At 41.2% G+C, this 14947-nt stretch overlaps 1 protein-coding gene across 6 annotated transcripts in view; it reads right to left on the minus strand.

The window, feature by feature from the left end:
• Window positions 1–954: 954 nt before the first annotated feature.
• LOC117231598 (serine/threonine-protein kinase 25) overlaps window positions 955–14947 on the minus strand; it is a 114223-nt gene continuing 100230 nt past the window's right edge. For all 6 annotated transcript variants that reach the window (XM_033490186.1, XM_033490189.1, XM_033490185.1 and 3 more), the window contains 8 exons: window positions 5587–5752; window positions 5040–5197; window positions 4126–4311; window positions 3747–3892; window positions 2967–3249; window positions 2396–2764; window positions 1963–2189; window positions 955–1456 (listed from right to left, as the gene is read on the minus strand). In XM_033490186.1, the coding sequence (XP_033346077.1) occupies window positions 1447–1456; window positions 1963–2189; window positions 2396–2764; window positions 2967–3249; window positions 3747–3892; window positions 4126–4311; window positions 5040–5197; window positions 5587–5752 (1545 nt within the window). In that variant the 3' untranslated portion in view covers window positions 955–1446. The remainder of the gene's footprint in view (window positions 1457–1962; window positions 2190–2395; window positions 2765–2966; window positions 3250–3746; window positions 3893–4125; window positions 4312–5039; window positions 5198–5586; window positions 5753–14947) is intronic.

Here is a 14947-nt window from a genome sequence, read left to right on the forward strand (position 1 = left end):
ATCCCGGATGAAACTAGTGGAAGAACTTTAGCTCAAGAAAAAGAAAGTACATTTTCGTGTGGTTCGCGCACTACCACTCGCATGAACTACTCGATCAATATTGCTTACACTAATTTTCGTTTCGCCCGAACCGGGTGTACGCTTCGGACCTCGATCATAAACGCATGAATTTTCTCGTGACCATTGTTCTCTCACTTTTTCTCATTGTTTCGTTCAATCACGGAAAAACAGTACTAGAAATATCAAGGTAAAACGGGATCGCGTTACGGAGCTGCGCAACCGACTGGCAGAGACGTCGATCGTTAGAACAATAAGACTATCTTATCGTGCTACATACATATTTACAAAGCCTCCGACATAGAGGCACTCTCCCTTCCTTCGATTTTATTTCCATAATCCGGAACGTGCACCAACGCAGGATGCAACGGGAAGGCATTTATTTAAAGGGCAGCACTTTCCCTTTGCTAACTTTAAAATCTTTCTCTACGTTGCTGGACTGAATATTCTACGGTTTAAAATAAATATCTTCGAATTTTTTGTCCGCTAAAAGCGCGATCTTCGAACGCGAATACTCGCTCGAAAGAAACTGCGACTGGCAACGATTCGGCTATGATGTCATAGTAAAATCGTAATGGTAGTACACGTTCCGGATGTATCTACAATGAGGCAAGATCCCTTCAACGAATACCCTTTCACCATCCATCGGACCACGGTTGTACCCTACGCTATATCATCCGCTCTTTTATGGTTGCGTCGATACCGAACACGAAGAACGTACAAAGAATCCTGAACGGGTGGTTGCACGATTTGCAAAAATATTTCTCAACTATCTCCTACATTTTTCTTGCACTTTTTTTTTTACTTAATTTTTTCCAAATACTAACTTTTAACGATCGGGGGGAGGGGAGCTAATATCTTTTTAAGATTTAACGGTAACTGTAACCCTCGCGCGAGGGCAATTGGATGGTATAATTTTCTTCTTCTCGTTTTTTTTTTTTTTTTTACTTTTCTCTAGCTTTTTTTTCTTTTACTGTAGTAGATAAATCTCTAAATCTTCTGCTCTGCTTTGAACGGAAAAAGTCGATATTATCGTTCATAAAATGAGTGAATTTTTGGTGCGGCAAAATGTCGCTATAATATTTTCATCTCTCTATCTAACGAGCACTTCGCGCTGAATTGGACATGAAGACGGGATAATCGGATAAAAGCTACAATTCAACGAGCTTTTGTTGTCGAGTCTAGTCTCTGTAGACCGAAGGAAAAGAAAACGGCCTGGCCGTTGCAGCGACGTTCTTCTTCTACTCTTCTCTCATGCTCGGATCCGGTTAACAACGTACCGGCATCATACGGAATAATAACTCTGTTTAAACGAGAAATAACGAATCGTTACAACGTTAGGATGTTTTCGGACCACAATCTCTTGCGAATCCTCGCCCTCTCGCGTCCCTACGTATCCCTGAAAAAAATTACAACTTCATACTCTGATGAATAGTTTTGATGATGCAAATGAAACGCTAAATACAATGACGTAGTTGTTAACCTGTTAACCAGCGAAGACGGATTAACTCGAATAATTATTTTTAATTAACTGTTTTGAGGCATACAGCGATTCGCGAAAATACGTGAATTTATACGTTTTACATTTGTATAAAATAATAAATCTCGAAACCAATTTGAAGCTACAAAACATTTACTGTAAATATACGCTGCTGTAATGTTCAGTTTATCAGGGCTGAAATCGAATTCTAATTGAAATTCGTTTCACTTTATTAATATTTCATTCCATGATCGTAGAAGATCTTAATCGAGGAACGATTCGGTTAACAAGTTAACAAACTGCGATGATAGAAAATAATAAGAGAAACAAATGAACGTATGCAATTCCTTTAATGCGATAAAAATCTTTGAAAACAGATGACGCGATTTACGTTGAAGGGGCAAATTGCTGAAGTTTAATGTTACCTTAGAATTACTTTTTCCATCAGCATAAACAGACAACCTTCCGAATGATTGGCAGGAAGTAAAGACTTAAAGAGTTCCCTGATAAGAGCCTCGGTCATTCCTGGCGAAGTGCGTTCCGCTGTCTCGAACGCGCTGCGTAGTTCCTCTATCGCGCCACCGTTCTTGCCAATGCCGCTTCCGCCCTCGCCATTATTGTCTCTTGCCGAATATTGATGTTTCCGTTGAAGCTGCATATTACAATACAAACAACGTAGATAGAACGGAGAATAGATTTCTATATTTCTCTGTGCAATCTTTCACAAGCGAAAAAGTAAGTAAAACTCGAGTCTGTTATATTTAAGAGGCTACGCTTTTCTTCCACTTTTCTTTAGTTTCAGCTGTATCTCAAAGAACAACAGAAAACATTGGATGCTCCCTTAGAAGAAACATTTACCTCGGAAAGGAGAGGTAAAACAACACCGGAAAGAGCGGCGCTCCGCGGATGCTTCAGTTCCTGCGAGCTCCTTGGTCTCTGTTTGTCTTCACCGGGCCTATGGTCCACCATAGGTACGACAGGTACATCCGGTTTACTGTTCCTCTTCTCTTTCGCGCTGAATTCCCTTTCCCTGTCTCTGTCCCTATCCCTGTCCCTTTCTCTTTCTCGTCCTTCTCTATCACGTTCCCTATCCCTGCTGTCTCTGCTGTCACGTATCTCCTTCAATTCCCTCAACGAGGAATCCCGATTGAAGTCCCTGTAATCTCGGTCTTCTCGTTTTTCTCGCGTGTCCACGGGCGGCGGTGGCGCAGCCTCGTGCGGTCGGGACTGAAACATACGATTAAATTCCAACGATATTAAAAAACAGTCATCGAACGAGACGACTTCGCCTCGCGTCACACGACGGGATATTGCCTGTCCGCCGTAGCTCGTCTACGAGACGCTCTTCCTCTTCGTTCTTTAACTCGTCAGACACTCTTCGCCCGGCTATCGGATTCGATCGCAGTTTTATGAAACAGAGGACACTCACCGGCGTGTGTTTCGCTTGGCCATCGCGTACAGAATCCCTCGACTCGCTTCTGTAATGATTCAACGTGGAATCTTTCGGTGGAGATCTCGAGGCACCGTTCGCGTGTGGCTTCGTTTGCTGATTGTGATTCGTGGATCTGTGATTCGGCGTGTGTGTGATGGTCAACGAGGTTGGCTGTTCGTCGAGCGGTAGCATAGGCACCACGGATCCTTTCACCCCGTGAGGACCTTTCACGGTCATTATCCATGGCTCGTCCATATCGCTATCCTGTTTCGACTCCTCCCTGAAATCGATAAAATCACCGTATTTCCGACTCATGCTTCAGAAGTTGATGGACATATGGAACGAACATACGGACTGCAGTTGTCCGTGCGAATTCAAATTTTCATGAACACAACCTAAGAAATTGGATACTCATCCTTCATCCATCAGTCAGAATAGCTGGTTTCACAATCGCTTCTTATAAGAATTTTCGTTTTAAATTTCATCGCGTGTTTGTCTCAACACGTTACACGCAGAAATATAATTTTCTTGGTTGAAATACAATTTCTCTCGGCCGCATATCAAACCAGTCAGTTTCATAGAAATAGCTACATCTCAGTTATTGAGTATTAAATATTACAACGAATGCTTTGATTTGTGTGTGTGTGTGCGTATGAATATTTTGCATATAACAGTACGAGTTCGGCAGATTTTTCTACGTTTAAATTTCCAACAAATGCATAAACATCCACGGTGTAGCCAATGAGTCATAACTGTCGGACGAAAATGGAAACTTACGAGTCCGAATTTTCGCTCTCCGTTTCGGATTCCTCGCTGCGCTGCGACTTCCACTTTTTGTATCTGTCTATGAGGTCGATCAGGTACGAGTTTTTCTTCGCCTTCCTGATGAACTGGAACTTCAGTAGTTCTTTCGCCGTTGGCCTCTGAATCGCGAGAATAGAGAGAGTAATTATACGGAACGGAGCGTATGACGAGAATAAGTCTGATTACTGACGGCTGAATCTACTTAGAGACGTAAGCTCCAGTACGACAGTTCTAGTTCTAACGAACATTCTCGACGAAGTACGTGCTCGTACAGCGAAAATTAGTACAGCGATACGTGCGCGCAGCTTCTGTTGGACGAAGACATCGTCGCTGCATGTGAAAATCAACTCACGTTTTCAGGGTCCTTGTTGAGACAGGCCTCGACGAATTCCTTGAATTGCTTCGTATAATTTCCGGTTAATTGGGGCGGATTGTTCTTCGGTATGAGAAATAGGACCCTCATAGGATGCAGCTCGCTGTTTGGAGGTTCTCCTTTGGCCAATTCGATCGCCGTGATGCCTAGCGACCAAATGTCAGCCTGTGGAATAAGCGTTCTTCGTTTTACGACTCGTCAGGTGTTAATCACGCGATAATGACAACGTGACCGTTCTTTGCATCTTCCAGAAATTGTTCACGAGGACTGTCCAGGCATGGATAACGGGATTCTATGGTTTTTTTTTCAAAGGATAACCTGCACTCGCGTTAATTTAATAACCGAGGAGCTTTCTGGTGGAGTCTCAAGATAAAAGGAATATCGAATTAAATAAATTGTTGCGTTTTAATAACTAAATCATATTTAAGTTACATTTAAATCGATAATTGTAACGATCGTGATAATCTTTGTTCTTTTTGTACCAACGAAGTAAAGAGAAATTTCCATGTGCGTAATTTCCATGTAATTAATTTTTAATAACTTGAAACCTCTTTTAAAAAGCTCCTAAATTGATTTTTTTTTGTTTTACTATTGAAACGAATGTAATAAGAATTGCTGGGTCTTCGGTATATGGTTTTTCTTGTACACAGAGCGTGTGCGGATAGAAAGGAGGTAGATTAAAGTCTGCAAGAGAGGCTGCGAACAGGTAAACAAGGTAACCACGTTGAACCCAGGGATGGAAAGTCAGAGGCAGGTAATAAAATTAAATCTCCTGGGATACGTGACCGGACTGTAGCCTGCGAGCAATGGCCTCGAGTAGGAGAAACAGCGAAGATGAAAAATATCCAGAATTCCCGGGAATATTATCGCTCTCCGTGGTTTTGCATGATTACCTTCGAATCGTACGAAGCCTGCTTGATGACTTCCGGTGCCATCCAGAATGGCGTTCCGACGAAAGTGTTACGTTTGCTGGTCGTATTGGTCAACTGTCCAGCCACACCAAAGTCGGCCAGCTTCACGTCGCCCATTTCGCTTAACAAAACGTTTGCAGCTGAAAGACAAACAATAATTATAGTCAGAAACAGAAATAAATATACTTTACGTTCTTCTAGGCTTTCGAAAAATCGTGGAAAATTCTTAGAAACGAGTCTCTATGATCGGTTTGTAAGATGTTTCAAAATAAATGCAACTTTGCTTCGGAGAGAGAGCACAGATTTAAAGACGCGTGAAAATCACGCGGAAATTCTACAAAAATTCATTGAACTCGTTGCTTTCAAGTACGTGACTTGAAGTTACAAAATTTTTATTTGCAATTATCCTGCGACGATCGAAATTATTATCCTGTTCGAGTCACGAAAGATACCACTGTGCTATTTCAAGCTAAACCCATTAATTCCCTTTTTCGTCTAATTGTTTTTCCTATTTGACAAGTAAATTCACCTTTAATATCGCGATGAAGCTTTCGTTCGCTGTGAAGATAGTCCAGCCCTTTGAGCACTTCACGCAATATCACCGCGATATGCATTTCCTCGAAGTTACCGGCCTTCATCAAGTCCAGGGCCGAGCCGCCACCCAAGTACTCCATAATAATCCATAGTTTCGTTCCCTGCAAACAGAGAAAGATCCACTTTGTACGAAACGTCTATGGCTCTTTGTGTCTGGGAACTTTGTCAGTCAGTCTTAACCGCGAGGTTGTCAGCCAATCTTTCTTCTCGATACGCTAACGCAAGACAAGGCAGATTACAAGACGATTGACTCGTGAAAATATTTCAACAGTTATCGTAGGAAACTTCAATGTTTATTATATAACTGTTTATTATATGTTTATTATTTATTATATTTATTCAATGTTTATTTTATAAGTCACGTGAAACACTTTGCATTAGCATCGCAATGAGACACGACTGTCACGATTATATTCAGTTGGCAACTAAATGATTGCGGATTGTTTCAATACCACTTAATGACAAAATCCGCAATCACTTAATTGCCAACCCAATATTTGTCAATTTGAAAGTAGAATCAGAAAATGTATAGAAAAATTACGACGAGACATTTATTGCAAACATACATGTATAATAAAAGAATCGTTTAAATTTCCCACAAATGTACGAAACTCCGTAGTCTATCAACAACTAAAATTATTCGTCCTTCGAAAACTAATCGCGTTAAGATGGCAAAAATTTAGGAGTCGTGCACGCTATTTGCAAACGATGTATCATCATTAGTAACGTTAATTTTTGTTGCTGTAACGTGTCGTGTCGGTGAATACCGCGCCTTCATCGATAATTATACCCGACATCGATATCCAATCCACTGTGCTCCTAGGCTTGTGCACCGGTGTAAGGATGATTCATCGGTTATCCGATAATCGCATCTTCGTAATCGACAGATTAATCACTGGCTTGCACAAGGATGTTCAAGATTCGCGCTCTTTGGTCACCGGCTTGTGAAGGAATCATTAAGCAAGCGGGGATCGAGATACCGAGGACAGGATGATGACTCGGTTATATAGCCGTGCTCCATCATCTCCGTGCGATGGAAAAATGATAGTCAAGGTAACCACGTGGAGGAGACAAATAAACGGTTCGGTAGATTCATCGATGATGGATCAATGTAATCTTTTACAGCTGGACTGGTTAAACCCTGATATAGATTGTCGTTGAAGTATCGAGCGAAAAACCCTGTTGTTCAGACCGAATATACTGGTAAAAGATTGCTATATTCGTGCATTAGGATAGCCCAGAAGATTCGTCGAAACGATCCATAAATTGTGCACTTCATTTCATAATTATCGTCGGCCAATTTTTAATTAACTAGAGTTTATCGTTCGTTGATTTCATAAAAAGATAACATCTATTTGCTTTTAGTCATTTCTTATAATAGTTTGCGTTATCTATATTATAAATATACTGAAGAACGTAGTATGAACATTGAAATTGACACAGGCAATCGATATAATCTGAGAAAACATTTTATGTTTATAACCCATAACTGATTTATATTACGGTATTGACAACACAGGCTATATGTATAAAATAACAAATAACACTTACGAACGAGAATATATTAGAATATTATATATATTTTTAATTTTATGTTTACAACCCATAACTGATAACGATCTATATTACGGTATTGACAACACAGGCCATATGTATAAAATAACAAATAACACTTACGAACGAGAATATATTACAATATTATATATATTTTTAGTTTTATGTTTACAACCCATGACTGATAACGATCTATATTACGGTATTGACAACACAGGCCATATGTATAAAATAACAAATAACACTTACGAACGAGAATATACTACAATAACATGAAAAAGATTTGCGAATGGAAATTCATTACAAGCCTAGCCGAAGGAGAAGCATAGAGCTGATAAATCAACCGGTGAAAAAGAAGCGTGAAGCGCTAACGTCTCGCTAGAGTACTTCTGAAGATTTCTCGATCGTGTTCTGGTCGTCACGAGCTGCGACGAGGTTGATGGCAACCGACACTTTATGGGGTATAATTTTCACGTAGTAAGCACGGAGTGTCCAGTTCGACCAGAGGCTCTACATTCATGGGACGGGGTGAGCCCATAAAATGGCACCATTTATCATCGTCCTACGGTCAAGAGGCGCAACGCGGCCACGGTTGCGTTTATATTCTCATGTAGATCCGCGTCAACGTAGGTGGCCAAGGTTCGCGAGGGTTCGTTCAACTTGGTTTTCAACCAGGCCACATCTTCAGACGTAAAACGAGGGGTTGCTAAATCATTCCCCTATCCAGCAGACACTTCTTCCTCTCGTACGTATTCGCCTGTAGAACCGAAAAAGGGGTTGGCATGGTAAATGCGAGGTACGAAGGAAGCTATTACGAAGCTTTTCTTCGATTTCACTTTGCCACCCGGTTTGTACTTTTGTTCTTTTTACGCCTAAGGATTTCGCCAGAACGTCACGCGTGCCTCCTCGTAGAGGGTTAGGAAGAAACGTTGCTTTTCAATTTCCCTTTCTCTTATTCTTACGATTGTCTACGAGGCAGAACATGCCGCTTTCACTTCGTGTTTGCAAGTGTCATCAAGGTGGATTTAATTAAGGATCATAAAGTGGAGATTAATTACGGTCCCGATAAAAGCGTGAAGCACCGACCAGATAAAATGGCACGGTTCGAAGGAGTACTAGGTCTTCTCGTTCGAGAAAGTAGCGACGAATCGTATTCTTGTCCTTTTACGCGTGTGCGTCGCGTTAAGATTAGGAAGAAACGTTACTTTTCGATCTGCTCTTCTTTTTGTCGTATTTGTTATTCTCTACAAAGATGACGTTTTTACTTTCGCCTGGTGTTTAGCGAACGAGTCAGCAAGTTGGTTTTAATTAAGGAACGCAGAGTCGAGATTAAACACGGTCCTAATAAAAGCGTCAACTACTTTCCAAGTGAAACAGCTCGGTTTTAAGGGGCACCACGTAAGTTGGCTCGTTCGGCGAAGTTGCGATCAACCGTCAGCGTTTTCAGTTTATTTCAGACGGACTAGCAGAGGGGACGATGAAAGCTGCCACCCAATAAACCGGCAATGGGCGATTAAAACAAAATAGAACGTTAATGCCATAGTTGCCCGTGGCGTTTTTCATTGGTCGTTTTCACTTGACGCGGTTATTCTCGCGATTCTTTCGCCTCGCGGATAGAGATACTCGTTGAACGAGGGAAACGAAAGAAGAAGGAAACACTGCTTTTCAGTTTAATGAATGTCGCCTGGCGTTAAAAACAGCCGCGTCACGAGTGTATGTCACGTCTGGAACGCCGCGTTCAGACGCTCTCGAGAAACGCTGTTGGCGCTCGCGAGCAAAAACAAAAACGAAGGCATCACCTGATAAACGAACGAATTTGTCAAGTTTAATCCATCGTGATAGTTCTCTGTCGAATCTGCGCGACGATTAAAATATGTCCGTGGAAAGCCATGTTTTCAGCGGCTGCTACAGTGATTACGCGTTGAAACTTTCAACTTCCACGATGAATATCTTCGTTTTGATCTGACTAGGTTGACGAAAAATTATTAAATATATATATATATAGAAAATAAATTAAAGTATCGTTAGAAGTTGAAAGTTACTTTTCTATTTCAAATCTACGCTGCAAGTATCTTACAATTTCCGACGCGCGGTGACGAGGAATTAACGCGAACGTGTTACGAGTCAACTGGTATGCAAATTCTTGTCGCGAGAGAACGATCGGACTGCTTTTGAATCGTGTAGAGCAGGCACGCTCGAACAGCAGCTGTCGGAGGGTGTACAAGCTGAAACAGACGCAACAAAAAGCAAATATTGCGCGATTTCCAGTCTGTCGCATCGGTGAATGGGAAGTACGAGTGAGAGCAGCCCGCTTGCAAAAGCGGAGTGTCGCTATGAAGAAGCAAAAGAACACCGGACGAACGTGTGATTAATGGCCGATTTTGCTTCTCTCTATCGCGCGTGTCCTTTTGTTCCTGCGTTTTACAAAAAGGGCAGGCGTGCCGGTGGCAGTGATGAACGATGCGACGGGATTAATCTTCGCGTGCGCGATATTCGAGACCAATGTGCTTTCCTTCATTGGCTTATTTCGCTGGTCCCACCGGAAGATATAAATAATCGTCGATACTCCAGATGGTCTTTGAATTCTTTCACGACCTTTTTCACATATCCGCGAAAACGTTTCTTTCCTTTGCGCCTCGCACGATCGAAGTAAATTATCAGCTGGCAATATCGTAAATAGATTGAACGTTTACGTAAATTTATATTTTTATGTAGTGTTATAGTCGGTCAGTCGGAGTTAGTGGGATCTATGCAGAGATTTCTTTTAATCGTTAATTACGAAAACAACATACAATTAAAATAGGGTTATATAACGCTGACGATCTGTGACACTTTTTTGAAACAAAAATTCAAAGGCAAGCTTATTGCGCAACCTAGTATTAACGTAATTTTTGTAAATTACAAGTTACATGTCACTGACGCTGATTAATTCTCTTGCGCAACAGTAACGAGTTTGACAATGGGACGAGCAGGTTTCCACAATTTAATTTTACGCTAATAAGCCATCCGATCGTGCTATTCCATGTAAAGCAGTAAATCTTTTGTGTCGCTCTCTTAATTCATTTGCATTTTCCATGAAATAAGGTTTTCATTTCTTACGATGTTAATTGCTCTGTTTCTCTTCTGTACATATTCCTGTCATTTTTCTTTCTGGCCTTGAGCTATTTTTTTTACTCCTCCTTTGACGTTCTTGCGCTGGTATTATCACTGAAATTCCTTTTTTTTGTGGTATTCTCGGGTTATATTTTACCAGAGGACTTCTTTTCCTCTTGCAAAATTGGATCTATATTGTTCCTCCAAAAATCTCCATGGTAGCAAGATTGGTCTCTGAACGTGGAAATTTCTCAGAGCCAGGATTTCATCACGGTGGAATTCTAGGAAAATGCTGTTGAATAAAAGTCGCTGGCTGACATTTCTTATCATTGACCTGGAAGAATATTGCTCGTGGAAGCAATTGGGGCTGACAGAACACTCGCAAAAATATCGCTTAATCGTAAATGGTGTCATTGCGTGATGCTGCAACGTACAGTGATTTGCCATGCAATTAGTTTCACGTAGAAAAGTTTCATTTCTTTTTAACCGCTACGCTATATCGTAAATAACAAACTGTTTCTTAGCTGTCCTCGTATCTCTTAATTTTACTAGCAAATTGAACGATACTAACAGTCATCCTGATGGTTGCAAAATCCTGACACCATTTGGGTGTTCCTGACTCGATGACCACAAGTCATCGTATAGAATCTTACCATATTCTGAGAAGCAACGTGGCAAATGTACAATGTACAATTTTTGCATAAGAAGTACAGGCAGAGGAGCGGAGGAAGAAAAGAGAAAACTAACTGCGAACTCGATAACGATCGATAACAGCCGGTACTCGACCGAGAGTGAAAACGAACAATTTCAATGGGCCGAACAGCGGACAATTAGCGATAATTGCTAGGAAAAAGGGGGACGGGCGCGAGCCATAGCTAAATAGAAATTCGTGGTTGTTTAGAGTGGGCGCGGCGATGCTTGGCTTATTTTTGGATCGTCGTCAAATCAGGCAAATCGGAGCCATTAGAAAATTGGTCGACTAATAATAGAGGTTTGGTTGCGAGGAACAGCAGCGTGTTACATAAAGTCATCTGCCTCAATGCGAGCAAGCCTTTTTCCGGGACTCCACTTTCGTCCATAACTGAGTTTCTCAGAAGTCAAATTGATCAACACCGTATTTTGAAGTAATAAGTAGGCGTATACGCTATACACTGAAGATATTACTACTATTACCGAGGCCCCGATATTTAGATCTGCAGATGATACACATACAATGTTATGACCGTTCGCGGAAAACGCGTCAGCGAAAGGCGTAAATTCTCGCTACGATTTTGTTAATCGAGGCCGCGAAATAGTCGTTCCCCTGTTTCGATTAAGATAACAGAGGTGGTTCAATGAATGGAACACTGTATTAACAGGTTAACATATAATAGTATATTTGATAATAATATGATGAACACGCCACAAATTGTTTTACAATGAATATGGTAAATATAGTACAGAAAGTTGACTCGACTTTACGATATTGAAATGAATTGAATACGATATTGAATGAATCTCAATGAATTCGTTAGACTATACGATTTTGATTTTGGTCGTCAGACCTCTCGATGTATATCGTTTGACTCGTCAGAAGGAACTGATTGCCCTGCGATCATTTCTTTGTCTTGTTTGGAAGACGACTATGCTCGGGTCACGTCACCGTTCGCGCCTATGATCACGCATGCCTCCTTCTTGCGTGGAAAACGTAACGGACAAAAATCGACGTTTCTAGAGCTCGCTGCTTGACGTCAACTATGCGCTCGTCGATACATTGTATATGATCCGTCGGGTAGATAAGACGATCTGTCTGCGACACTGTAGGGCCGCGAGAGACGGTTAGAACATACAGCCTGTGGTAAGCCTCGTGGCGTAACATACAACTTATTGAACTTTTGAACTTATTGAAGCAGGTATACCTCGTAGCATCGTTGTCGGGCCAGTACTATACACGCTATACACTGAAGATATTACTACTATTACTGAGGTCTCAATATTTAGATCTGCAGATGCTACACATACAACTTATTGAAGTAGACATATACACCGAGTATCGTCGGTGGTATCGTATGGTAAACATATCATGTACTTGAGATGGTTATTTATGTCGCTAATTTTCTTGCTCGATACATGTTTACGTAACTCGTAACTCCTGTACGTATTACTAGACTGTTTCGAGTTTCGAGTTTGATGTATATTGATTGTAATAGTCGTGTCTCGTCTCAGTTCTAATGAAATTCCTAAGTGTTTTATGTAAACGTAAATACAGAGAAGATTATAACGTTCGATGATACGTGCGTAGACGTGCTACAGTGAGCGTGTATTTAATTAATTAAAACGTATCGGTTAAATACGTTTCTGACGTATATAGTAAATCCCACTTTTAAAAGGAAGCAACTGACCGTTATCCTTATCGATTATCCGCTTAACCCATATACGCCATACTCTGCATAAAATTCTGCTTAAGACAGAAAACGGAGCGAACAGAGGACAGAAGCGAAACGATACTTTTCTTAAACGAGCGTAAGAACGAGACGATCGATAATTAAAAAAAAAAAAAAGACGCAAGGACGAGCGGGTCGTAATTTTGTTGAAAGGCCGGCAATTTACCGTTCGAGGCTGAACGGCCGCGTAATAAGCGTCCAATTAGATTTATTCATTCATAAAATCTGAGATGCTCGTCGCAGTCTGAGCCTAGCGTAAGTACGCGCCACGGAGAATCGGCTTTTGTTCGAGAAACAATGAACCGAGCATAATGGAGAAGAAAGGCGCCAGCGGGGAATGCAGCAGCAGGATCCTCGACGCCTGGATGCTGTCTCGATGTACGAATCGCGTGAACCTTCCGCAGCATTCCCTTCCAGTCGATTACAAGACACAGAAAAATGAATTTCCCGACTAGGGGAGCAATGAATTATTTTCCAAGAAAAGACAGAGAATTGTAGTAGAGAAGAGGGAAAAGCCGAGCTACAGCGGTATGAAGCGGGAACGATTAAATCGAATAACCGAGGGTACGAGAACTCGAAAAATCCTTGATTGTTAATCCGCGCCGTTTTGCAATTGCTCGCGGGGAAGGAACGCGAGAACGCATTAAATAACGACTCCCCGAAAAGACGAGAATAATGCTGAACAGCATTCACAGACCGAACCAACACACAGCCGCTGGAGGACAATAATAATCCGACGAGACAAAAAGAGAGAGAAGCGAGGAGAGAAGCGATGGAAAAAGAGGCAAGGAAGAAAATCACGACGAGACGCCCCTCATCAACCTCGATGCATCCGGATTGAGAAACGTTAAAGGAGTGTCGCCGAAGTATGATGACTGTTATTGCTCGCCTCGACCTGCCTATAGCGTCGAAATATGTCTCTCGAGCGTTTTTCTCACGAGCCTGTGGAAAATGCTGCATCCCAAGTCTCTCTCTCTCTCTCTCTCTGTCTGTCTCTCGCTCTCTCTCCGAGTCTCGTTTGCGATTTCGAAACCAGACGGAACGCGTCACGGCTCGGCAACGAGAAAAACTCACGGCTACGCCCGTAAACCGGGGAAAAATACTGCCTTTCATTTAGCTGCTGCCTTTCTTCACCTCGCCCACACGGCTACCTGAATTAACCCTTAGTCCATTAGACTGATGGAGATGGTTGAAATCGATATTGGCGAGGTAGTCTTGGAGAGAAAAATCTGAATGAAAAATGTATCCAACTGGAGAAAGCAAGAAAGGAGAAGCAGATTTGTAGGATGACAACTGCCGTTTATCAGTTTGATCGACGCGTGAAACGTGTAAAACGCACGAGCTACTAACTCGTCCACGATCTGCAGTTCTTTCGTTTTCCAGATTGTGAATATAATTCGCGAGGTACACGGTTATCAATGATACGCGCATGTTTGTGCAAATCCATGTTTTTTTTTTTATGAACAGAACAAAATCTGAATGAGAATAATCGTCGTTCTCTAAGTACTACGAGTATTTGTATTTGTATTTTACTTAGGACAATTTCTGCATCTTCGTATATAATGTATATCCTGTACATTTAAAATTTTCCGAGAATGTATAAATATACCCGGTCCACTTATTATCGTTTCATATAAACAGCTAAATAATTCCATTTGTATATACGAGTACTCGTAAAACATTCTGCAGGAAAGTAATTTTAAAGATTACGAGATGATCTTGAGTTTTAATTGAATTACGTAGCGCGTCTTGTCCGCGGTCGGTACGAAATAAATATCGCATGAATGAGTTACTAACAGTGTCTAAACCGAGCAAGATCGAGTAATAGAGAAAAGAGATCCAGATAGGTACAGACACATCCGTTGTACGATAACATCAGACTCGTACACTCCTGTTCATAAATATTACGACACCTGCTGGATTCATAGAAAACACGACAATTAATCGGTATTACGAAGGAAATGATTAATCGACCAGAATGTTGTATTCATACAAGCGAGCGATATAATAAAAGTAACAATTTGTTGAAATTATTAGAAATAATGACACCAACGCGGTAAACTATGGTAATCGATACGTATTCGCACAATTTTCTAATTTAAATCGTAGTTGGTAAAACTCTAGATTAATTAGGTCGGTCCAATCTTTTTAATCATATGCATAAAAATATATGTCGGGTTTACATTAGAATTAGGGTTAGGGGCGTGAAACGAATCTTCGTTTGGA

Source organism: Bombus vosnesenskii, unplaced genomic scaffold, assembly GCF_011952255.1.
Source record: "Bombus vosnesenskii isolate JDL3184/JDL3185 unplaced genomic scaffold, Bvos_JDL3184-5_v1.1 scf7180000013273, whole genome shotgun sequence".
NCBI lineage: Eukaryota > Metazoa > Arthropoda > Insecta > Hymenoptera > Apidae > Bombus > Bombus vosnesenskii.